Source organism: Thamnophis sirtalis, unplaced genomic scaffold, assembly GCF_051295495.1.
Source record: "Thamnophis sirtalis isolate CommonGarterSnake01/CBP01778 unplaced genomic scaffold, rThaSir2_p1.2 scaffold_10, whole genome shotgun sequence".
NCBI lineage: Eukaryota > Metazoa > Chordata > Lepidosauria > Squamata > Natricidae > Thamnophis > Thamnophis sirtalis.
The window spans coordinates 51,122,826-51,146,628 of record NW_028261390.1 but is presented as its reverse complement, the minus strand read 5'-3'; the positions used below and the strand labels follow the sequence as shown (position 1 = coordinate 51,146,628).

At 40.0% G+C, this 23,803-nt stretch overlaps 1 protein-coding gene across 3 annotated transcripts in view; it reads right to left on the bottom strand.

The window, feature by feature from the left end:
- Positions 1 to 22,456, bottom strand: part of HPGD (15-hydroxyprostaglandin dehydrogenase) — a 34,173-nt gene extending 11,717 nt beyond the window's left edge. Inside the window, exons 1-4 of one of the 3 annotated variants that reach the window (XM_087724572.1) lie at positions 22,157 to 22,456; positions 21,083 to 21,206; positions 9,460 to 9,566; positions 6,954 to 7,050 (exon numbers count right to left, since the gene is read on the bottom strand). In XM_087724572.1, the coding sequence (XP_087580698.1) occupies positions 6,954 to 7,050; positions 9,460 to 9,566; positions 21,083 to 21,206; positions 22,157 to 22,249 (421 nt within the window). In that variant the 5' untranslated portion in view covers positions 22,250 to 22,456. Of the gene's footprint in view, positions 1 to 6,953; positions 7,051 to 9,459; positions 9,567 to 21,082; positions 21,207 to 21,817; positions 21,838 to 21,996; positions 22,060 to 22,156 lie in introns of those variants that run through there. The other 2 variants (XM_087724574.1, XM_087724573.1) reach the window with 2 other exon arrangements.
- Between the last annotated feature and the right edge of the window lie 1,347 nt (positions 22,457 to 23,803).

Here is a 23,803-nt window from a genome sequence, read left to right as displayed (position 1 = left end):
AAGAGCTCCCTGCTTTTCCTTGTAAAATATGTCCTGAATTAGTTTGATCCCAGCTACATCTGTACAAAACACACTTTATAAACTTTTATCCTGATAGATTTTCCACTGTCCTTCATTAAATAGAAAATCATTGGTTCATTGAAAATAAAATAAAAACCATTTCAAATTACAATAAAGTAAACTTTTCATTAATTAAACAAAATTGGAGAAACATTTTTATTTCTAATGATGGATGTGTAATATATGCACTGGATATAACGAGGAATATTGTCATTTCTCTCTGTGTGTCAGATCTGCCTCTTTGATACATGCAATATAGAAGAGAGCTATCACTTCATACTTTTTTCTAATTGTATCTTGCTCTTCAGCACATTATATTACACTATGGAAAGCCCTACTCTGAAAATTATCTCAAATGGGACTTTGGCCTTGATCGTAAATATGCTTGTTAAATTTGCTATGCCATACTATGCCATGCCATGCCATGCCATGCCATGCTAAATTCTATGCTAGCTTTACTATTGTCCATCTTCTCACAATGGCCAAATCAAAAAGGTTTACACAAAGAAAGGAAGGTCTAACAAAAATGTTTAAAAACAATGCTGATCAGATTGTCAAACCATTCAAGTACAGAAAGTATTAACTAGGGAAGAACAAAAATGATAGTATTTGGTAGCAGAAATATTAAACAGAAATAGATTATTCAAGTTTGACTTCCCTGAAGTTTCTAGATTTTACTTTCTGTAAGTCTTTATCCTAGAAGACACACATTTGGAAATGGTTAGTGAACAGTGAATCAACTTAAAAATTATCCTTAAAGAAAGGAAAATTGCAAAAAATAATCCCAGTACTTTTTCAGGCGAATATTTTTCTTGTTGATTGTTATTTTCATCTATTATTGCTTGACTAAACCATATCCTGTTCACTTCTCTGTGGCTAGTATTATTAGTTTTTTTTGTATTTATGTACGGTTTTCCTTTCATAGTATAACTTCCCTTGTTTACTTAAACTGGAAATAATAATGTTTAATGGTCCCACATTGTCAAGCTTTGAATAATACCTCATTCAAAAGAAAGGAAACATAATAATAAAAAATAAGGTTTTTCAGCCCTCTTTGCACTTCATATCTTAATGTGGAATGTTATTTATGTATACTCAAAATAATACCATTGACCTCAACAGAATTTATTGCAGGTGTATGGGTATTAGTTTGCAGGTGTCTAACTGTATGCCAGGAAGACCAGACAGGAAATATAACTAAGTAAGCTAATTCTACTTTATTGTAAAGCTACTTTACATCAATAGAATCATGCAAATCTGAAAGTACAAGTTTCTCAATGGCTCACTTATAGGAGTTCCTTCGGATCACATTTTCCTGCCCATTTTACAGCTGTGGGTTATTGCTGTTTCTTATCTGGCTGTTCCATATCCAGCATGTCTTACAACCCATCTCCTGAGGGGTTTCACATTACCATGTTCCTCTGTTCTTTTGTTGTAATTTTTTGAGTAAACTAAACTAGACAGGCCAAGTGAAGCAGTATAATGATGATATGTGCTATTGTCTTAGCTCTCCTCAATTTTAATTCTGAAATGTTGTTGGGCCTCACATTGACCAGGTTTATGGACTACTCTCCAGAATTCCACATTCCTTTTCAGTAGTGATCATGCCCATTGGAGATGGCTGTAGAAATCCCCCAGTCTTATGTTCCTTTGTTATTTTTTCTACACAGGAACATATAGATCTCATTTTGAAGAAACATCCTGGTAGAGATGTTGGAAGAAATGTCCTTTTGGGTTCTGCTCCAAGTGGGGAAAAAGACACTGGAGACATGGAGGCTGCTTGGAAAGATGGATTTAATGGTGGATAGGACCACATAGCTTGAGTCCTGAACAGAAAAGGTGATCACATGCTTCAATGTTGGTGGAGAAGAGAAGGAAAGGCAAGGGGAAGCAAGGGAGGAAGAGAAGCTGAGTCCCTGGTTTTATGCCCTTTCTGGCCTTTGATCTTGAGTTTGTAATCTGATTGGTTGTCAGACTCCCATGGGCCCATTCAGGGGCAACTTTCTAGGCTGCGTTTTAAATCCAGGTTTGGTTGAGTTCTCAGATGCCATGTGGCGAGTTGAGTAAAAGGACCAATATTATCATGCTTTAATCCCATCACTCTGGAGCTGAGGGGAGAACTCTTTTTATTAAGTAAAGGGACTAGCTCAGGCTTTAATGGCTCATTGACAAAGGCGGATGGGCAGGAAGCTGCAGGCTGCTATTCTGTCTTTTAAAACATGTTTCTTTTCACATGCAGAGAAATATTCTGCCCTTTCAATATTTCCTAGGATATTTCATTTTTCTGGGAGAGGGCTGGGTGATAACTTCCTACAGAGAGCACAAGGCTTAACTTTCACTGTTTCTGTCCAACCAGGATTCTGACATATATTTCCCACTTTTGCCTGATTTTGTGCTATCATTTCAGTCTATGAATGAAGTTTAGTACAAACGTTGGTGATTGTCACTTTATTATTGTTCCTTTTATTTTATTTTATGTATTTTTATTGCATCTTATGTCTACTTTTTAGTTTGTTAATTATAGGTTTATATCGATATTTTTATTGTAGTGTTTACTGGATTAAATATTATAGAGGTTTTTGATTGGATTTTATTTTAATCATAAACTGGGATATTGCTTTAAAAGCAGTTTCAAAAGAATGCCTCACTTAAAGTCTTATAAACAAATATTGTTTCCTTTGAAACTTTGCATAAACCTTGTATTCAGAAAACTATATTTTCCCACTAAAATCTTTTAATGCTTTGAAATGTTCTACTGTGTCATATCTTTAAGCTCATAATTATTGCTGTAATCTCTTCTTTACAAGCATATTTTCCATAACAATTATCTTTGGATATTTATAAGTAAGCTCTAACAGGAGTCAAAATTCAGAGAAACAAAGAAAGACTAATAAATCAGAAAGAAATGCTTGGGCCAAGAGCAAAAAAAATGTTAATATTAACTGCTGCAGGAGAAGATAAGAGAATAAGATATACGCTATCTGAGAAACCATCTCACTCCGATGGGATTGGTTCACCTTACCATGCTGGCACAAAGGGCATGCTGTGGATGTTGGTCAGGGAATTTTGGTTGATAGGGTCCAAGAGAAAAGCTTTTTCTGCCAAGCCTCCTGCCTTTTGGAACAGTATATATCCGCCCTCCCCCCAAGGTGAGAACTCCCCATCTACTGTAAGGGTCTGAAGACCTGGTTCCACCAGTTGATCTCAGGCCTCAACAAGGATGTAACATTCTGGAAATGCCTATTGGGTTAAGAAAAGACTCCCATCTCTTCCAGTGTACTTGATGCTGTCTTCTCCTCCCCATCTTTCAACTATAAATTATCATTATTATTACTTATTGTTTTATCATTTTAATGCTTATTTTTTAATGCTTGTAAGTTTCCGAGAGCTGCCTCTAGCTGAGATCGTTATCGTTTCGTTATCGTTTATTAAACTTGTATGCCGTCCTATTCCCGGAGGGACTCAGGGCGGTTAACAAACCAAAAGGAATGGGGACCATATAAAAAAACCAAACAAGACAAAAAACAAAATACAGAAAATGAATTAAAAACTCAACAGCCACGCAATTCGAGTGGGGCTGGGAACTCATCAGCCCCAGGCCTGCCGGAACAGCCATGTCTTAACGGCTTTGCAGAAAGCCTGAAGGGTGGTAAGGGTCCGAATCTCCATGGGGAGATCGTTCCAGAGGGCCGGAGCAGCCACAGAGAAGGCCCTCCTCCGGGTGGTCGACAGTCGACATTGGCTAGCTGATGGAATCCGGAGGAGGCCTAATCTGTGGGATCTAATTGGTTGTAGGGAGGTAATTGGCAGGAGGCGGTCTCTCAAGTACCCAGGTCCGATACCATGTAGGGCTTTAAAAGTAACGACTAGCACCTTGAAGCGCGTCCGGAGTCCAATAGGCAGCCAGTGCAGCTCATGGAGGATAGGTGTAACGTGGGTGTACCGGGGTGCACCCACAATCTCTCAATCGGCTGCATTCTGGACCAGCTGAAGTCTCCAAATGCTCTTCAAGGGCTGCCCCATGTAGAGCGCATTACAGTAGTCCAGTCTTGAGTTCACAAGGGCGTGAGTGACTGTTCTGAGGGCCTCCTGGTTCAGCTAGGGCTGCAATTGGTGCACCAGGTGAACCTGGGCAAATGTCCCCCTAGTCACAGCTGACAAATGGTGTTCTAAAGTCAGCTGTGGATCCAGGAGGACTCCCAGCTTGTGAACCCTGTCTGAGGGGCTTATAATTTCACCCCCCAGCCTGAGAGTTGGAATACAGGGCCAATTATTGGGAGGAAAAACACAAGCCACTTGGTCTTGTCGGGATTGAGTGCAAGCTTGTTTACACCCATCCAGACCCTAACAGCCTCCAGGCACTGACACATCACGTCAACCACTTCACTGAGTTGGCATGGGGCAGACAGATACAACTGGGTATCGTCCGCATATTGGTGGTATTTTATCCCGTGCCGCCGAATGATCTCACCTAGTGGTTTCATGTAGATGTTAAACAGGAGGGGGGGACAGGATTGAACCCTGTGGCACCCCATACTTAAGGGGCCTGGGGGTCGACCTCTGCCCTCCAACCAACACTGACTGTGACCTGTCCGAGAGGTAGGAGGAGAACCACCAAAGAACGGTGCCTCCCACCCCCACCTCTTGCAACCATCGCAGAAGGATACCATGGTCGCTGAGAGGTCAAAGAGCACTAGGACGGAGGCATGACCCCCGTCCCTGGCTCTCCAGAGATCATTGATCAGTGCGACCAAAGCAGTTTCCGTGCTGTAGCAGGCCTGAATCCAGACTGAAAGGAGTCTAGATAATCGGTTTCATCCAAGGACTGTCGGAGCTGAGAGGCCACCACTTTCTCAACAACCTTCCCAACGAAGGGGAGGTTGGAGACTGGACGGTAATTATTTAGAATGGCTGGATCCAAAGACGGCTTCTTCAGGAGGGGTCTTACCAATGCTGCCTTTAGAAGGGGCGGGAAGGACCCCTCCCGAAGAGAGGTGGTAACTATCGTCTGGATCCAGCCCCGTGTCACCTCCCTGCTGTTCGCGACCAGCCAGGAGGGGCATGAGTCCAGCACACAAGTGGAGGCACTCACCACTCCCATGGCCTTGTCCACTTCCTCAGGTGTAACAAGTTGAAAATCAATCCATAAATTCCGCTCAAGACCCTTCCCTGGTACCTCAGCTGGCTCTGAGCAATTGGAGTCCAGGTCTGTTCGAAGCCAAGCAACTTTATCCGTGAGAAATTGGACAAATTCCTCAGGTCTACCTTGTAAAGGGTTACCCGCAGGGGTGGGTTTCGACCGGTTCTCACCGGTCCCTGCGATCCGGTTGGTCGCCGAACCCGGAAGTAAGTAACTTCCGGGAACGGCGAAGCCCCCCCCCCCCGCGCCCGCACGCGCCCGCACACCCACACCTGTTCCTTACCCGTTTTTTACGAATTCTGCGCTTCCACACATGTGCAGAATGCATACAGCGCCTGCGCGATCCTCCAGGAGCAGCTGGAGCATCGCGCAGATGCTAGTACGCATGCACGTGCCGCGTGCGTGCGCGAGGACGCCACCGGCCTCGTTCCAACCGAACCGGTTGGAACGGGGCGAGAAACCCACCCCTGGTTACCCGCATCCCTTCCTTTCAGGAGGGAGCGGGTTATTCTGAACAAGGCGGCTGGGCGCGACTCAGCGGATGCAATCAGAGTGGCAAAGTATGCATTTTTTGATGTCCGAATTGCCAGGAGATAGGCTCTGATGCAGGCTTTCAACAGTGCTCGGTCTGACTCGGACTTACTGGACCTCCAGCAGTGCTCTAGGCGTCTCTTTTGGCGTTTCATCTCCCGGAGTTCCTTGGTGAACCAAGGAGCCCTCCTGGATCCGCTACCTCGGAGAGGCCATAAAGGCGCAATCCGGTTTAGAGCCTCCTCCGCCACTTAGTTCCAAGCAGCAACCAAGGCCTCCACCAGACTGTGGACGAGAGTATCAGGTATAACACCAAGCGCCGTCTGAAAGCCCAGAGGGTCCATAAGGCGCCTGGGGTGGAACCACCTAATCGGTTCCTCCTCCCTACAGTGGGGGATTGGCCTCTGAAAGTCAAGCCTCAGTAGGCAGTGGTCCGACCATGACAGGGGCAAGATCTCAATACCCCTTAAACCAAGGTCACAACTCCACTGCTCCGAGAGAAATACGAGGTTGAGCATGTGACCTGCTTAGTGAGTTGGGCCCCGAATTACTTGGGTAAAGCCCATGGCTGTCATGGAAGCCATGAACTCCTGCGCTCCATCAGAGTGCTCGTCGAGCGAAGGCAAATTGAAATCCCCCAGCACCATAAGCCTGGGGAACTCAACTGCCAGCTCGGCTACTGACTCGAGGAGCGAGGGTTGTAACGCTGTTGGGTGGCAGGTACTTTAACAACAAGCCCACTTGACCCTCAAGGTCCAACTTCACCAGTAAGGACTCACACCCGACAAGCTCCGGAGCAGGGATCCTACGAGGAACTAGAGACCCTCGGATAACAATGGCCACTCCCCCACCCCTTTCCTGGGGTTGCGGCTGAGATGATCAACACACAAATGAAATCAAATCAATAAATGCAAAGTCACGCAGTCTGAAATACTGGGCATGTAGACCAAATAATATTGTTTTTCCGTCTTTCATAATTTCACAAATAAAGGCCACCTATAATGGCTGGTGATGGAACATACCAGCCTGCCTAGACAATATAGAAAAAGCATCAGAAAAGGGGCTGAAATAGAGCTCCCCCATTCCAAATCTTAATTATTGCTGGTTTTAATGCTCCTGTAGATCATGACAATGGTTTGGATGTAGATTTTACATTGTGTTTAGAAATGAAATGTTATGGAAAAACTCATGTCTTAAAAATGAGGTATAACGTATATTTTACCTGCTATTGAGGCTGTATTAATAATAGCCCCTCCACTTCCACCATTTTCAATTTTCATGTACTCTAGTCCAATGTATGTTCCTCTAATCACTGAAATCTGATATAGAAAATACAAATGAGTTATCAGGTATATTTCATTCTTATAGCTGTTTTTAAAAATAATGTTTCACTGTGCATCTTGAATAATTTTAAGAATGGTTTTCCAATGCTTCTTTTGTCTTTTGTGACATGTTTAACATCATTTTTCATTCTATGGGGAATCTTTCTTTTGATCTGCTTCCAATCTTGTAATATGTGTGTGTGTGTGTGTGTGTGTGTGTGTGTGTGTGTGTTTCTGTGTGTGTGTGTCTGTGTGTGTGTGTCTGTGTGTCTGTGTGTGTGTGTGATTCTGAGTGTTCTTTGATTGATTAATTGATGCCAGAGGCATTTTCTATATCTGCCAGCTAGCTATAGATGAGCTCCACACCTTTCAAAATGCCAAGGCACTTGTAGCTATCATGTAGAAGTTTCAAGCTTTTTATCTGTTTCCCCCATGTCCCCACACTATCTGTTAACCACATGTTGTTCTTTCATTTAAAGCAATAGTTCCTTGTAATGAGTAACTAAAATAGTCTTGAAGACTATTATCACTTTTAAGCTATAATATTTGTTTCAGTCAAAACTGAATGGTTTTATGATTGGCGAGATCACACAATAAAAATTTTTAACATGATAGGCAGCTGAAACCAAGCATCTATTGAAGAAGTTATTTTGAAAGTGTCAGTGAGTCAATGTATCACATTTTGTATATTATTCTATTAATTAATTATTTAATTCATCAGACTTTTTATTCCCTCTGCTGATATTCCTGAGCCAGTAGCATAATGACTACTTCTGGGACAGTTTGTTCTTAACAATAGACATGGAAGAACGCTTTGTAGTTAGTCACCAAACAGTATAATACTCTCTCACCAATCATTTTGGATGGATTGGATAATCCTTCTGATGCAAATATAATTTGTCATAACAACAGCAATAACAGGCAAGCAAAAGCAAGTATGTATTGGGAGGAGCACACACATATATGTCAACTGTTAGCACTGTAAATAATTAACCTGAAAATGAATATCTTTTAAAAATTGTCTTCGTGGGACAACAGATTAATAGAGTTGGACGACACCTTGTAGGTCATCTAGTCCAATCCCTGCCCAAGCAGGAGACCCTACACCATTTCTGACAGATGGTAGTCAAGTCTCTTCTTGAAAGCTTCCAGTGATGAAGCTCCCACAACTTCTGAAGGCAACTTCTGTTCCATGGGTTGATTGTTCTCACTGTCAGGAAATTCCTCCTTATTTCCAGGTTGAATCTCACCTTGGTCAGTTTCCATCCATTATTCCCTGTCTTATCTTCAGGTACTGTGGAAAATAGCTTGACCCTCCCTTCTCCTCTCTGTGGCAGCCCCTCAAATATCGTGTCTACCCTGGTCCTTCTTTTCACTAGACTAGCTAGGCCCAGTTCCTGCAACTGTTCATCGTATGTTTTAGCCTCCAGTCCCCTCATCCCTCTCACAGTTACTGCTATTAAGCCTGGTTTCACCCAAACTATATATGTACTTTTGGTTTTTCTTGCACTTAGGCTATATATATAGAGAGACACACACACACACACACACACACACACACACACACACACACACATACATATATATGTACACACACACATACACACACACAAAATCACTTCTACATAATCATAAACCTAAATATGTGTCTGTATATGCATTTTTATAACTATTCAGGAGAGAAATAATAAATAATTAATTATTAATACTAATAATTATTAAGTTTGATTACAGTTTAGTATAATCTCTCTCTCTCTCTCTCCCCCTCCCTCTCTCTCGCCACACACACACATACACATATACACACACTTCATTAAAATTACATTCAGCATAACATGATTCAGAAATATGGATTTAGGACAATTGCAAACTTATCCTGGTCAGGTTCAGAAATGAGAAGAAAAGGTATACTTGGCTTTACTCATTCAGAAATCCAATCTTTTCTAGTTCTAACAAAAAAGGACAAAAGAAAAAAAATAGAAAATACACAGGAGCTAGGTGAGCTTGTTGGTTTAGAGTCAGAAGCCAAGATGACCTGAACATATTTCTTAAATCGCTTTTCCTAGTGAAATAAGGTCAAATTGATTTACCAGCACCTTAATTTCATATTAATAAAAAGTGATCAGATTTGTTAATCCAACTCTAGAATAGTTTTCAATAGGTTTCTACATGAAAACGAAGAGTTTAGGAAGCTTGGATAATATAATCATATTCACCAGTTCTTAAGACATTCAAATTCAAAAGTTGTTTAAGAAACATATGCTTGCAGAAAAATTAATCTAATTATTATTAGTTTTATATATACTTGGAAGTAAAAAAAATTACCCACAAAAATGTAACATTTTCCCCTAGATTTTTAATTACACCTCTTTTTTATTTTAAATATATAGTATGTATTAGACTTACCAAGTTGATTTGAACTGTGTTTTCCCAGTTCATTTCATCATTCACTCCAGCATTATTTACCAGAATATCCAGATTTCCAAAATGTTGAATTGTTTTCTTAAATGCATCTGTAAGGAAATTTGATATTTATTTCCATAGAATAATGATTGATGACAATACCATCAGAACTGTGATTGTGCTTTAACAAAGTGAATCCATAGTGATATAGTTATAAGTATGACTTTTCAAATCATTCATCATATACATTGATTTAACTTTTATCAATGAAATGCAGACCCTATTTATCCACATTGGTGAGAGGACAAAGCAAAAATGGTTTGCAAAGATAGAAAGTTATGAACAAACTGTAGCGAATGATATTTAGATGTAAAGTAAGGAATAGAGTTTATTTTATTTTCTCATATCACTTACTTTTAGTTACCTTAGGGTACTACTTCCCACTCTTTTTCTATAGTTCTGTTGATTAGCCTCAAAAGAAATAGAATGATGGGTATATGTCATGTGTTTGGTGTGTGTGTTTGTATCTCTACATATAAGTCCCAGTACACACAATTGAGCTAAACTCAAACTACTTCAGTATGGCAAAGATATGTCCTAGATAGCCTATAAGGATTCGAGTGAAAAACGAATACATCCAAAACTAGTGGAAAGTAGAGTATAAAAAATGAAACTTGGAAGAAAGAAGTGAAAGAAGCTGTAGAAACTGAAATGAGGAAATGCTAGCAAGATTTTAGAAATACTAGTTAGATATTTGGTGAATGAAATAGAAGGTGTTATAAATATTAGTATTCAAGAAAGATGTCAATGAAAAAGGTGTCATAAATATGAAAATGTTAAAAAATACTAATGCTGCATGTCTAACAATGCAGCTGAAGAAATGCCAAAATGTAGAGGTGGTTTGCTTAAGGAGCAAACTGAAGGTTTGCTTAAGGATCTTAAACTTGTGCAAACTCCTTAAGTGTGAAGATTGCACCTACATCTGATGACAGAAGATTGCTGTATGTTATAGTAGCAAAAGGTAAAATGCAAGAATGAATGCAGGGGTTACAAGGGATTAGTTGAAGAGTGTTTGGAAACTGTGGCAAGATTAAAATGCTATCTATTAGATATTAGGAAGTTTGATCTAATACTTAACACACCATGCTAGAAAGTGAGAGACCGTGAATTCTAGCCTTAGCTACGATCTTGGGCCAATCACTCTCTCAGCCCTACTCACTTCACAGGGTTGTTGTTGGGAAAATAGGTGGAGAAAGATATGCTGGATATGTTCACCATCTTGAGTTATTTGTAAAAATAATAAATGCCAGGTATAAATAAATATTGTACTATTTAATATAATAAATATTAAATATTACCTTGCTGAATTCAGTTGAGACAAAAACTTGTGTCTTTTATAATAGTGGAAGAGAAGTATTTTATTTATGCCCCAGGTTTGGTTTAAAGGTTGAAAAGGAAGAAGTAAAAGAAGTTCCTATATAGATTCAGAAAGGGTATTGAAATAACATTGTAGACTTTCAGGGAGAAAGTCTAATGTTCATGGATTAACTGTTTGTGTCTAACCAGAAGAGGGAGTTGGGACAGTAGTAAAAGCTCAGAGAAAATATTGGTTCATTGTGTAACTACTGGGGAAGACAAATCCCAGAGAGAAAGTCATGAAAAAAAGGTTAACAAATACGACTACCAAAATGTTTTCACACAATGAATATTCTTGGAATATTGCTAGCAATTTTGAGTCTTCTTAAGGTATCGCAGAATGGTTTGAAATAAGTTATAATTCAGTTATAGAAAATTTTTTTTTTGTGTGTGATTTTTATTAATATTTGTAGGCCGCCCTTTTCCCTGAGGGGACTCAGGGCGGCTCACATAAAATCGGGGAGGGGGAATACAGACATTAAACATAGAGACATATAATAAAATAGTAAACAACATACATTCATCATTCGGGAGGGGCAACTATCCTTGTCCCCAGGCCTGACGGGTTAGCCAGTTCTTCAAGGCTGTGCGGAAGGTTTGGACGGTGGAGAGGGTACGAATCTCCACGGGGAGCTCGTTCCAAAGGGTCGGGGCTACTACTGAGAAGGCTCTCCTCCTTGTAGTTGCCAGCCGACACTGGCTGGCCGATGGAATACGGAGGAGGCCTAATCTATGTGATCTTATTGGTCGCAGGGAGGTAATTGGCAGAAGGCGGTCTCTCAAGTATCCAGATCCACTACCATGCAGGGCTTTATGGGTGACTAGTAGCACCTTGAAGCGTATCCGGAGCTCGACAGGTAGCCAGCGCAGCTCGCGGAGGATAGGTGTTATGTGGGTGAACCGAGGTGCACCCACAATCACTCGCGCGGCCGCGTTCTGTACTAGCTGAAGTCGCCGGATACTCTTCAAGGGCAGCCCCATGTAGAGCACATTGCAGTATTCCAGCCTGGAGGTCACAAGGGCCCGGGTGACTGTTGTGAGAGCCTCCCGATTCAGGTAGGGTCGCAACTGGCGCACCAGGCGAACTTGGGCGAATGCCCCCCTGGTCACACCCTTTAAGTGGTGGTCAAATGATAGCTGTGGATCCAGGAGGACTCCTAAGTTGCGAACCCTCTCTGAGGGGTATAAAATTTGACCCCCCAGCCTGAGTGATGGAATATTGATCGAATCTTTGGGAGGGAAACACAACAGCCACTCGGTCTTTTCCGGGTTGAGTACAAGCTTGTTAACCCTCATCCAGTCCATAACGGCTTCAAGGCCCCAGCTCATCACGTCTGCCGCTTCATTGAGTTGGCACGGGGCGGACAGATACAGTTGAGTATCGTCCGCATATTGATGGTATCTGATCCCGTGCCTGCGGATGATCTCTCCCAGCGGTTTCATGTAGATATTGAATAGCAGGGGGGATAAGACCGAGCCCTGAGGCACCCCGTAAGTTAGGGGCCTAGGGGACGATCTCTGCCCCCCCACTAACACCGACTGTGACCTGTCCGAGAGGTAGGAGGAGAACCACCGCAACACGGTGCCTCCCACCCCCACCTCCCGCAGTCGTCGCAGAAGGATACCATGGTCGATGGTATCGAAAGCCGCTGAGAGGTCAAGGAGGACCAGGATGGAGGAATGTCCTCCATCTCTGGCTCTCCAGAGATCATCGGTCAATGCGACCAAAGCGGTTTCTGTGCTGTAACCGGGTCTGAATATCCACAGGAGTACACTGCTTTTTTTTTTTAAAAAAAGAAATGTATAAAGATTTAGATATTAGAGGAAGTATGAAAAATGCTTCTGAGTACTTCAACAGCAAAAATGAAAATGAAGAAAACTTGGCTTGATAGATTGACCTAGTTCCTAGTTTGCAATATATTTAAAATTTAGGTGAAAAGGATCAGAAAATGAACCAAAATGATTAAGAATTGAAAGAAACAACATAGTGGATATTTGACTTAGAAAACTGTAAGAGAGATATAGTAAAGCATTATTAAAGTATGGATTGTGTGAGAAAATGAACATCATTTTTTTCTCCATACATCACAAAACTGACATTTGAAGACAAGTGGTAATAAACTCGAGACTTAATTTTAAGGGCTCATTGTCTCTATTGAGAAACCTTTTAAAATGTTTGTCCATTTTCACAAATACTTTTATAAATCAATAAAAATAAACTATTGTCCTCCTACTACAAATTACTACAAAGAGTGTTCCTTGTTTTTTCTCCACAAGATTAACAGTTGTTCTTCTGGAAACTGTTCACAAAAGTGTCTCAGAAAGATAAGAAGTACAAATGATTAGAGTTGTAACTTTTGAAAAGAAGATTCTGACTAAATTGTTCAAGGAAAGCTTCTTGGCTAAATGTATTACAACTATTGTCCTATTTTATCTTTGCTTTAAATAGTTTTTCATGAGAATACATTGTTCTTATACATTAGGATATTAAAAAACTCATTGAAGCCAGTGGGCATTCCTAAGTTTAATAGGTTTAAAATCACACCAAGCCACACAGTTGTCAGCAAAGCTGATTCCTCCCCTCCTCTGCAATTTACAGAGCTGCCTAAATTATGCTTTGAACCATTTTTAAAACTTGAAGAAGTTCAAATGTAGTTTGTGAAATATGGACAAAGGAATATGTAAAAAGGAAAATACAATGTTTATGTTATAGCTACCAAATCCTAAAAAAACTTTTTTGAAAGAAATGGTCTCTTCTTTATGAATAAATATAATACATCAATAACATTTAAATGTCAATTATCAGAGTATACTACATTTGGAAAATATTGTATTTGAACAGTTTTAAATATCACATACAAACTTTGATCCAAAATTCAGAAATAACCCATATTTGTTATTTAATATGTCAATATTGCTTATATTTCACAATTTGCATTTATAAACCCTGGTTAGATGCAAACTTCTTTTTAGAAACTATAATTGCATATTGACATAGAAGACATAGTTTCAATTTATGATCAGTAAGTAATAAAATATGTCTGTGTTTTAGTGAAGTTTCATATGTTCATGATTAAAAAAACATACCATTTTATCTCTACTGCCTACTGGTGCAGATATATATCCACATTAGTTTACATATTATTACAAGAACAAAATAGCAATAGCAATAGCAGTTAGACTTATATACCGCTTCATAGGGCTTTCAGCCCTCTCTAAGCGGTTTACAGAGTCAGCATATTGCCCCCAACAATCCGGGTCCTCATTTTACCCACCTCGGAAGGATGGATGGCTGAGTCAACCCTGAGCCGGTGAGATTTGAACAGCCGAACTGCAGAACTGCAGTCAGCTGAAGTAGCCTGCAGTGCTGCATTTAACCACTGCGCCACCTCGGCTTATCACAAAGGCTATTTTCTTTGCTTCACAGGCTTTTATAAAACTTTTACTTCCTGGAAGCCTGACTAACAGGAATAATAGTCATCTCTAAAATTTGAATGGTCCAGTAGATTGATTACCCATTTCAAACTTATCACTTTCACATAGAAGTCCACAACACTGATCCAAATAGTGTGTGCTCCTTTTAATTTTTCATACTTGCAGGATCGACAAGAAACTGATATTGGGGTTAACTGGAAGCGCTAACCTATTCATGAGAAGATTCTGAGTAAGACTGCTGACAGATATCAAATACTTCCAAAAGCCATTTGTAAATTTACCCAGCAATCTGAGGCAGAGTTCTATAGAATGCCTTGTTAGATTCAGAATATAATGTTGACTAGGTTGCTTGATACAGTTGCTCCTGAGCAGTCTTCTCGCATCCGTTGCTTCTGAATAATTCATTACTTCTCTGAGGAATTTTAGGAAATCAAGTGTGTGAAGACATGCAACACTGGAAATCACTTCTATTTATATTTGATTGTCCTTGACCCTTTTAAGGAGGAATGGGCTGGAATAACAATTGAATATAAATTCCAGTTGTCTGTCCAAACATTTCATGAAGAAAATTATTTGCTTTCATTCCAAGATGGAACTAGAGTGGATGGAATTCGTTAAGATGACAGGAGATACATCTTGTAGTCACATCTATAGTAGGAGATTCTTAAGCATGGAGATCCCAATGGGTTGTACAACATTATGAACTTAATTCTGTCACTTGTGCATGGAATCCTGGCCCATCGGCCTAGAAAAAGAGCCAATGAGAGTCCGATGCAATGGATCCATCCTGTACATAAAACTTGCTTGAGAGACAATGAAATGCTAGCATTTCTGCAAATGTCCAGCTATGGAAGTGGAATAACTTTAGTTATATCTATATTCTACTTCTTGGCAAGATTGCTGAGAAAGTGGTAAACTATCTTTCAGAGGGCTTTGGAGATTATAAATGATCTAGATGTAGGACAATCTGGATTCAACTTTAGAATGAAGTTTCAAAATGCACTGGTATCTGTTAGTTGAACTAAAATAGGAATTCGATTGAAGAGGGCACACAACTCTCTTCTTTCTAGATCTCTTAGCAAATTTTGATACTGTTCATTATAGTATCCCTTTGAATGGATTGCAATGATTGAAAGTTGGAAGCATCATTTTAGCACATGTTTCTTCTCTGTCCTAAGTAGGCAGTCCAGTCAGTAGTGATAGTGGGGGGAAGGGGTTGGGCCTTTGGTCTAATTGTTATGGGATTTCATCGAGCTTCATCCTTTTTCTTTTTCATTTGGTAAGGTCATTTATTAGGTTCAGAGTGGTGCATTGTCAGCTTCACTTGGTAAACCAGACTAGGAATCAACCTCAACTTTAACCTATAAACTAGATTTCTTGAGATTGGCTTTAAGACAATCCTGCAAGTCTCATTAGCCTGTACATCCTTCTCTTCCACTTCCTCTAAATACAGACTTCCTTCTGGATTCATGGATCCTGAATAGGTAGGAGCCATGGCCAGGGTCTTTGCTTTAGTGTTTTTGTCTGTTATAGTCAAATCTGGATCAGGAGGCAATTAAAACAAACCTGTCATATTTGCAAAGACTACTGCCATTTGCAGTATAAGGGTTTGCCTTTCAGAATCATCAATAAGCTTTAACTGATCTAAAATCACTGCATTTTTGAATGCAATTCAGATGCAGATCATCATGTTTAAAACTACATGGCTCAATATCTGGCTATATAAAGGACCATCTTTCACAGATAACTCTGTCTAACTAATCAGACCACCAGATCATGGGTAGACCTCCCACCTACCAAATATGTACATGTAAGACTCTGTAACATTTTGTACAACAACATATCCATGGAATGAAGATGACCCCAATTTTTGTAGCCTTCTAGAAAGTTGCAAAGACTTGAGTTTTCCACAGAGCCTTTTGGAACCAATTCTAAAGCCATTGATCCTGGAAACAGCTCTACAATACTGTTCTATATTATTTTATACCATTTACTATATTAGTGTATTACTCTTTAGTACATGTACTTTAAATTTACTAAGTTCAATAGATTATAGACAGCATAAAAAAATTCTATCATGAATCTCTGCCTAGGATCAGAAAAAATACTCTTGTATGACTGTGAGTCTCACATCATTTGAATACCGATATTTCTAATTCATTCTTTAATTACTTTATTCAGTGTGGTAATAGCCACTAAATCATTGATGGCGAACCTTTTGGGCTCAGCGTGTCAAAATTTTAAAAAATGCCTGATTCTGTTGACATGAAAGCAGAAGAAAGCAGCCATAATAACTTGAATGACTATAGACCCATTGCTCTGATGTCTATAGTGATGAAGTGCTTTCAGAGACTGGTCCTACAACACCTCAGGTCCTGTCTTCCACCAAATTTTGATCAACACCAGTTTGCTTATAGAAGCAACAGGTCGACAGGGGATGCCATCACCACTGCTCTACATATTGCACTGAGCCACCTTGAGAAATCTGGGAATTATGCCAGAATGCTTTTTATAGACTATAACTCGGCCTTTAACACCATCTTATCAGGAATTCTCATTGAAAAGTTGACTGACCTGAATTTGCCTCCCCTCACTTGTGAATGGAAAGACTTCCTGACGGATCGTCCACAAACAATAAAGGTTGGGTCCTTTACATCTTCCATGCTGAAGCTCAGCACAGGCTCCCCTCAGGGTTGTGTGCTCAGCCCATACCTGTACTTGCTGTATACGTATGACTGCATATACTCTGATCCATCCAGCATCATAATAAAGTTTGCAGACGACACAACGGTGCTGGGTCTCATAACTGAGGGGACGAATTAGCATACAGGAAAGAAGTCCAAAAGGTATCTGCATGGTGCTCAAGAAACTACTTACAACTAAATACTAGTAAGACAAAGGAGATGGTGCTAGATTCCCGGAAGCACAGAGAGGAACCTGCCCCACTGTATATCGAGGGGGCTGTGTGGAGAAGGTTTCCTCTTTTAAATTATTGGGAGTGCTTATTAGTCAAGATCTCACCTGGAAAAACAATACACCTCTGGTGATTGGAAAGGCCCAACAGAGACTTCATTTTTTTAGAGTCCTGCGAAAAAATCAGGTGGAACAACGGCTGATGACTTCTTTCTATCGGTCCACCATAGATGTCCATCTTGTATTACAGTATGGTATGCTGGTTTAACAGCTGTGGACAGGAAGGCACTACAGAGAGTGATCAATTTGGTACAAGAAACCATTGGTTGCCCTCTGACACCACTGGATGACATCGCCAGATTTCGCTGCTTTAGCAGAGTAAGGAAGATACTCAGAGATGATTCACACCCTGGTCAGTGTCTCTTTGCACTTCTACCATCAGGCAGAAGACATCAAAGTATAGCCAGCCTAATAAACAGGTTTAAAGATAGTTTCTATCCTTGGGCTGTGAGACTTTTAAATACAACTACAATCACTCCATGCACACGCTAGTTTTTTTTTCCTTTTTTTTTTCTTTTTTCGTTTCTGCTATAATTTTGCACCAGTGAGGTTAAAACCAATTTCGTTATATTTAATTACAATGACAATAAAGATTATACTTTATTACTGTACTGTACTGTATTATACTATACTATATACTATACTATACTATATTATACTATACTATACTATACTATACTATACTATACTATACTATACTATACTATACTATACTATACTATACTATACTATACTATACTAGTCACCTTCCCCCCTTTCCCAGACAAAAGCAAAACAATTCATAACAAAGAGTTGCTTTGGATAATGAAATTAAATAAATAAATACATATGTAATTGTAAATATATATTTTTTTATTTGTCTTCGTCTCTGAGACTAAAATGCATATCCAAGTCAGCTCTGGGTCTCGTGAGGCCAGGAACCTTGGAAAATGGTCTTGCTTTCTGGATGCTTCAGAGAGCACAATATAGTGTAGCCTCTGGGGACTCCAAAAATTGTTTGAGAATTTAACATGCTTTTTGGAGCCTGCAGAGCTTTCTCAAGGATGTAATGTGCTCTCTGTGGCCTCCAAAGCCACTGGAAATCACACAAGAAGGCACTGTTCCCACACACCTCTAAAATTTGCACAGCTTCTGGCCATGTCATCAAAAATAACATGGCATGTCACTTGTGATGTGCGTCCAAGATTCACCATGACTGCACTAGAGTAAAACCATACCAGTGGAGTTCGCTCCGTTAGTTTGTTCCAGGAAAATTAGTAATTATCCCAAAATATTGTATGAAGACAGTACAAACACGACTATCAAACAGTAATTTTAGCCATCCATTTCAATAACATAGTACTGGGTTTCGCTTCTTCTGTTTCCTGGCTCATTGGTGGTTCTTTTTAAAAAAAAAATGCATTTGCATTTGCATTGGGAATATCCTTAAAATATTGTTTAGAATTTAGATTGCACTCATTATAATAGTTTGAAATTCTAACACCCCAGTCCCAGTCCTTATCTCTTTCTCCTCTCCCCTCGGGTTGTTTTTTTTTGTAAAATATATCTAAGGCTACAAATCTATATGATTTTCTTACTGTACAGAATTTTAATGCTACCATGGCGCAACTTCTTACTATCCCTGTAACATAGTCTAATGTCACCTCCATGTATACTGGACATAAAACCATACTGCTAAGTATTTCAAAGTCCTAATCTGTTCAATTTGATTATCATCTATTAACTGTGTAGCAATAGCAATAGCAATAGCAGTTAGACTTATATACCGCTTCATAGGGCTTTCAGCCCTCTCTAAGCAGTTTACAGAGTCAGCATATCGCCCTCACAGTCTGGGTCCTCATTTCACCCACCTTGGAAGGATGGAAGCTGAGTCAACCTTGAGCCAGTGAGATTAGAACCGCTGAACTGCAGATAACAGTCAGCTGAAATGGCCTGCAGTGCTGCACCCCTAGCCACTGCGCCACCTCGGCTCTTTTGTATATAAAGTTTGGTCCTTTTAGCAAAAATTATTTATCATAAATAAGTTTTCCATGTATAATAAATGGCAGGAGATTTCAGCATTTTCCCAGGCTTATTAAGGTAGCAGACTGTACTTGTATACTGAAGTAACAACACATTCTAAATGGAGATATACTTGTTATTATTTCATCTGCATGACATTTAAAATAGGGCATTTAAAAACTTCTAACCTGGAAAAAATATCAATATAAATTAAATGATGTTACCCATGCGGGCAATTCCTAGACATGCAATTGAAAATATGAATATAGCGCAAAAACAGGATAGAACTACCTACAGACAACTTCTCACTTTGGAAAGGGGGGTTCTACAACTAAAATCTTTAGAGGTATTGAAAGAGGAGAAGGTTGTTCAAACATGGTTCCAGTATGGCCAATTACAGGCCAGGTGGAAAATAGACTAAAAAACTGGTTTTATCCAAGTTGAGGATAATTTGTTTAAACAAATAAGAGATCAAAGTTTAATGCATATAAAGAGGATATATAATGTACTAATACAGATGGATTCGGAAACAGAATTGGTTAAAGATTGTATGATAAAGTGGGCTCAGAATATTGAAGAACCAATAAGGTTGGACATGTGGGAAAGAATATGGGTAAGAAATGTGAAATTTACACAAGCACAAACCCTGAGAGAAAATTTTTATAAGACTTTTTATAGATGGCATTTAGATCCTAAAAAGCTGGCTTCTATGTATCCGAATGTACAGCCTAAATGTTGGAGATGTGGTTCTCTCGATGCTACATATTTTCATATATGGTGGACTTGTCAAAAGGTTAAGGCATTTTGGATAAAAATGTGGTGGATCATGCAAAATATCTTTAAAAGAAGGATAAAGTTTACTCCTCAGTTATTTTTACTAGGTATATGTACTGACTTCACAGCGGTAGAGACCAACTTGGTTCTGCACCTAATAACAGCAGCAAGACTGTTGGTGGTGCAATACTGGAAGAAGGAAGACTTTCCTACAACTCAAGAATGGACATTGAAAGTTACAAACCTTGCCGAGATAGCTAAAATATCGGCATATCTTAAAGACCATTCAAATGAGAGATATAAACGAGACTGGAAAAAAATGGATTGACTATACACAAAACAAATACGGGACTAAGAAATTCTAGATAGCCTTTGCTTAAGATTAGGAATAATCTAAACTGCTCAAAGTTAGTGCAACAGGAAGAAGCTGAGTTCAACGCAGAGATGTTATTGACTTCTTTTTTTTATTGTCTTTGTCTTAATATATTTTAGACTGTGTTTGTTAAAAATCTATACCGTGTACGGGCTCTGGGAAGTCGGGGGGGAAGGGAGGTGGGGTCTTGGGGGGGAGGGGGATATATAGTATGTGTCAGATTTCAAAGTAACGCGATTGCACTTGTATACTGTTGCTCTTTAATTCCAGTGTAAAAATAGGACAAGCTGAATATATTAATAGATAGTAGAAATACACCGAAGGGAGGAGTAGAGGGCTAGAAGAAAGAGGGGTAGAGAGGGTGGGAGAGAGGATTGGAGGGAGGGTGAGAAGGAAGGGAGAGAGGAGTGGTTGAGGGGGAGGGGAAGTAGGGTAGAGGGGAATGATGGAGGGAAGATGGAAAGTTGGAGGGGGGCAAAAGAAAGGGTGTATGGAGGGTCAAAGAGGTGCATCGGGTTTCTATCTTTGACAAGAGGAATGGCTGTGTTTATTGTTTAATGTTATATGGCCCCGGTTGTGCACAGTATATATGTGACTATACAAAAATGAAAATGGAAAAATAAAAAACACATTAACATGAAAAAAACTTCTAACCTTTAAGTTTTTCTTCATTTGAAACATCACAAGGAATGAAGATAGTCCTCTGTGGATCATACTGCTTATCAAAGGCATCTTTGCTGACTTTGCCTACATCTGCATTCAGATCCACAAGTGCCACCTAGGAAAAAGGAAAGAGTGTTCCACACAGACCTACGAAATTAGGTTCACATTCTGACATAGAAGACATAAAAATTAGTTATATCATTCATGGAAAGGAAGGAGGGCTGTTTTAGAGAGTAGTGATTAGCTGATATAACATCTACATTTGTACAAATATGTACCTTTACATGAAACAAATGTGGTAGAAATTGGAAGCATATTACCTAACCCTTTTGCATTATATAACTTATTTGTGGACATTGATCCTAGGCGTTTCAAAGGGAGGCTAAGTACATTTCAACTGTTTGAAATGTGTCACTCCCTAGAAGTTCTAGATTTTACAAGGTAACAAATGAAGGAATATAAAATTTCCTGAAAGCAAGCCAGTTGAATTTCGCATGACATTAAGTACACATGGAATACATCATCAGCCTATCTATACGGAACAGTAGTGTTTTCAGAGTTTGGACAAAACAGGCACGCCTATTTTTAATCAGTGCATGTTATAATACTTTTAAAATTAGAAACCGTGAATACAAACACCAAATCCTACTTCAAATGGACCTAGGAAAGTACAGTAATGTGTTTTCTATTGACCGATCTTGAAAGAGAATTAAAGGAAGATTGTACCATTATCCGTACATATCAACTTGTAGGCTGCACTTTGAAACTAGTACCATCCATTCTGTCGCTTCTAACCCGCTCCACTCCCTCCCGCCCTCCCCTCGTCTCTCCCCCCCCCCTACGAGACAGCAGCTGCGGAACTCGCAGTGCTGGAGAGACAAAGCCAATAGCTCCGAGGTACTTGCATGTTCAAGAAAAAGGAGGAGCCAGTTTGATCCTACGCGGGCGAGAAGACAAGCAACGCAGGAGTGATCTGCCTGCCAGTGATAGCGAGGCTTTTCTGCCTCCCCCCCCCGTCACTCCCCCCCCCCCCGTGCTTGAGCAGCGCGCAGTTGGCGCCCTTACCTTACAACCCTTTTCCAGCAGAGCTTCAACGAAGGCTTTGCCTATGCCCTGAGCTGCCCCAGTGACCAGAGCCACTTTGTCCTTCAGGTGCATTTTGCTTCTCTTTGCGCTTTCGTCCGCGAGGGTCGTCACGGGCTCCCTGTCGCTTAGAGCTGCGCGGCCGCTCCGGCGATTTCCTTCGGCTGCTGGTATTCACCTCCCCACGGCCTCCAGGCTCGGACGTCTGAAGGAAAACTGAATCCGACCCGTGCAAGCCGAAGTTGGTGTCACCTGCACTGAAGTTGCCTCCCTTTGTCCCTCCCTTCCTCCACCTCCACTCGCGGCTTCCCCTTCTGGTGATTGTCCGGCTGTCTGTCCCCAGGCTGAATTTCGAGTGTCAGGCTCGGCGTTTTCTTTCTTTCCGGAGATAAAGAAGCAGCCTATCTTTGTCGTCCCGTCCCCTTCCCATTTCATCTCGCTCTTCCTAAGCCTCATTTTGATGAGCCAACAAATGCCTCAGGCTATTCCTGCCCTCCAGTAAGGAATGATCGGTCTGGTTAGGACAAAGCTTTGAAAGAAGGCTATATAACCCTTCGTATAAGACGAAGAGCCCTAAAAATGAAAGAGCACGCGGAAGGGTCATTGACCTGTCCGGGACCATCTCCAATTGTTATAAAATGTATAGTAAATAAAGCAAGGAATAGATTATATGAAAAAAATTAAATAGCCCTGAAGAAAATCAGAGCCAGCTCCTTGGAGTTTAAAATTCATGCTGATATCAGTCCATTAGGAATTATGTGGCTGACCATGGAAAGTGACCTCTGAATCAAATTCTGGCCACTAGAAGTAAAGTTATGCTACTGATTGATAGCGGTAGTATAGCTCTACAACAGCATTATGACCACTAGCAAAATTTATACATATTCAGGATGCCACTTTTCAGGAATCTTATTTTGATCCTAAAAGAAGAGAAGGCTGCTTGGATCATTCAAATGAAAATGTAAGATTTCCTTATTTGATAATTTTGCCTCCTTTCTCTGTTCATTTTTAAACCTTAACCTAGGAAGGAAATAGGTCTATCTGTCATCATGTTCCACTGCAAATATGAAGTGATGTTATTCAGGTAATCAAGTTAAAACTTAATTTCTCAAATTTTATTTTAACTGAGGTCACTGATAAATTCATAAATGTCTCAGTGTTACTTCTAGGTAACAGCATGCCTCCAAGTAGTACAACACACCTAATTAGCATTCTAAGAATGCTAAGCTAAGATGGGCCTTGGTTACCTTAAGCAGGGCTGGTTTTAGATTCAGTACCCATATGCATATTTTTTTCAAAAGAGCTGATCTCTTTCTGATCTCTTGAAAGAAAAAAGAGATTTGGGGAAAAAGAGCTGCTCACTAAGTCTCCCATATTCAGAATATTTTAAAGGTGACAAATGCCCAATTTTGGAATATTTCCTGTAGAAGTTATAAAGTAACACAACTGTCTTAAAATAGAAATAAAAACAATGAAATGGAATAAAATGGAAAATGCCTTGGTTTTAAGTCTCTCATCTCTACAGGAAACATTAGAAGAGTCAAGTTTAGTGTCATAAAAAGGAAGCTGGAGAGAAACGATAACTTCACAGGATAGTTTAAAAAAATCAGCATATAGAGGTAATCCTGG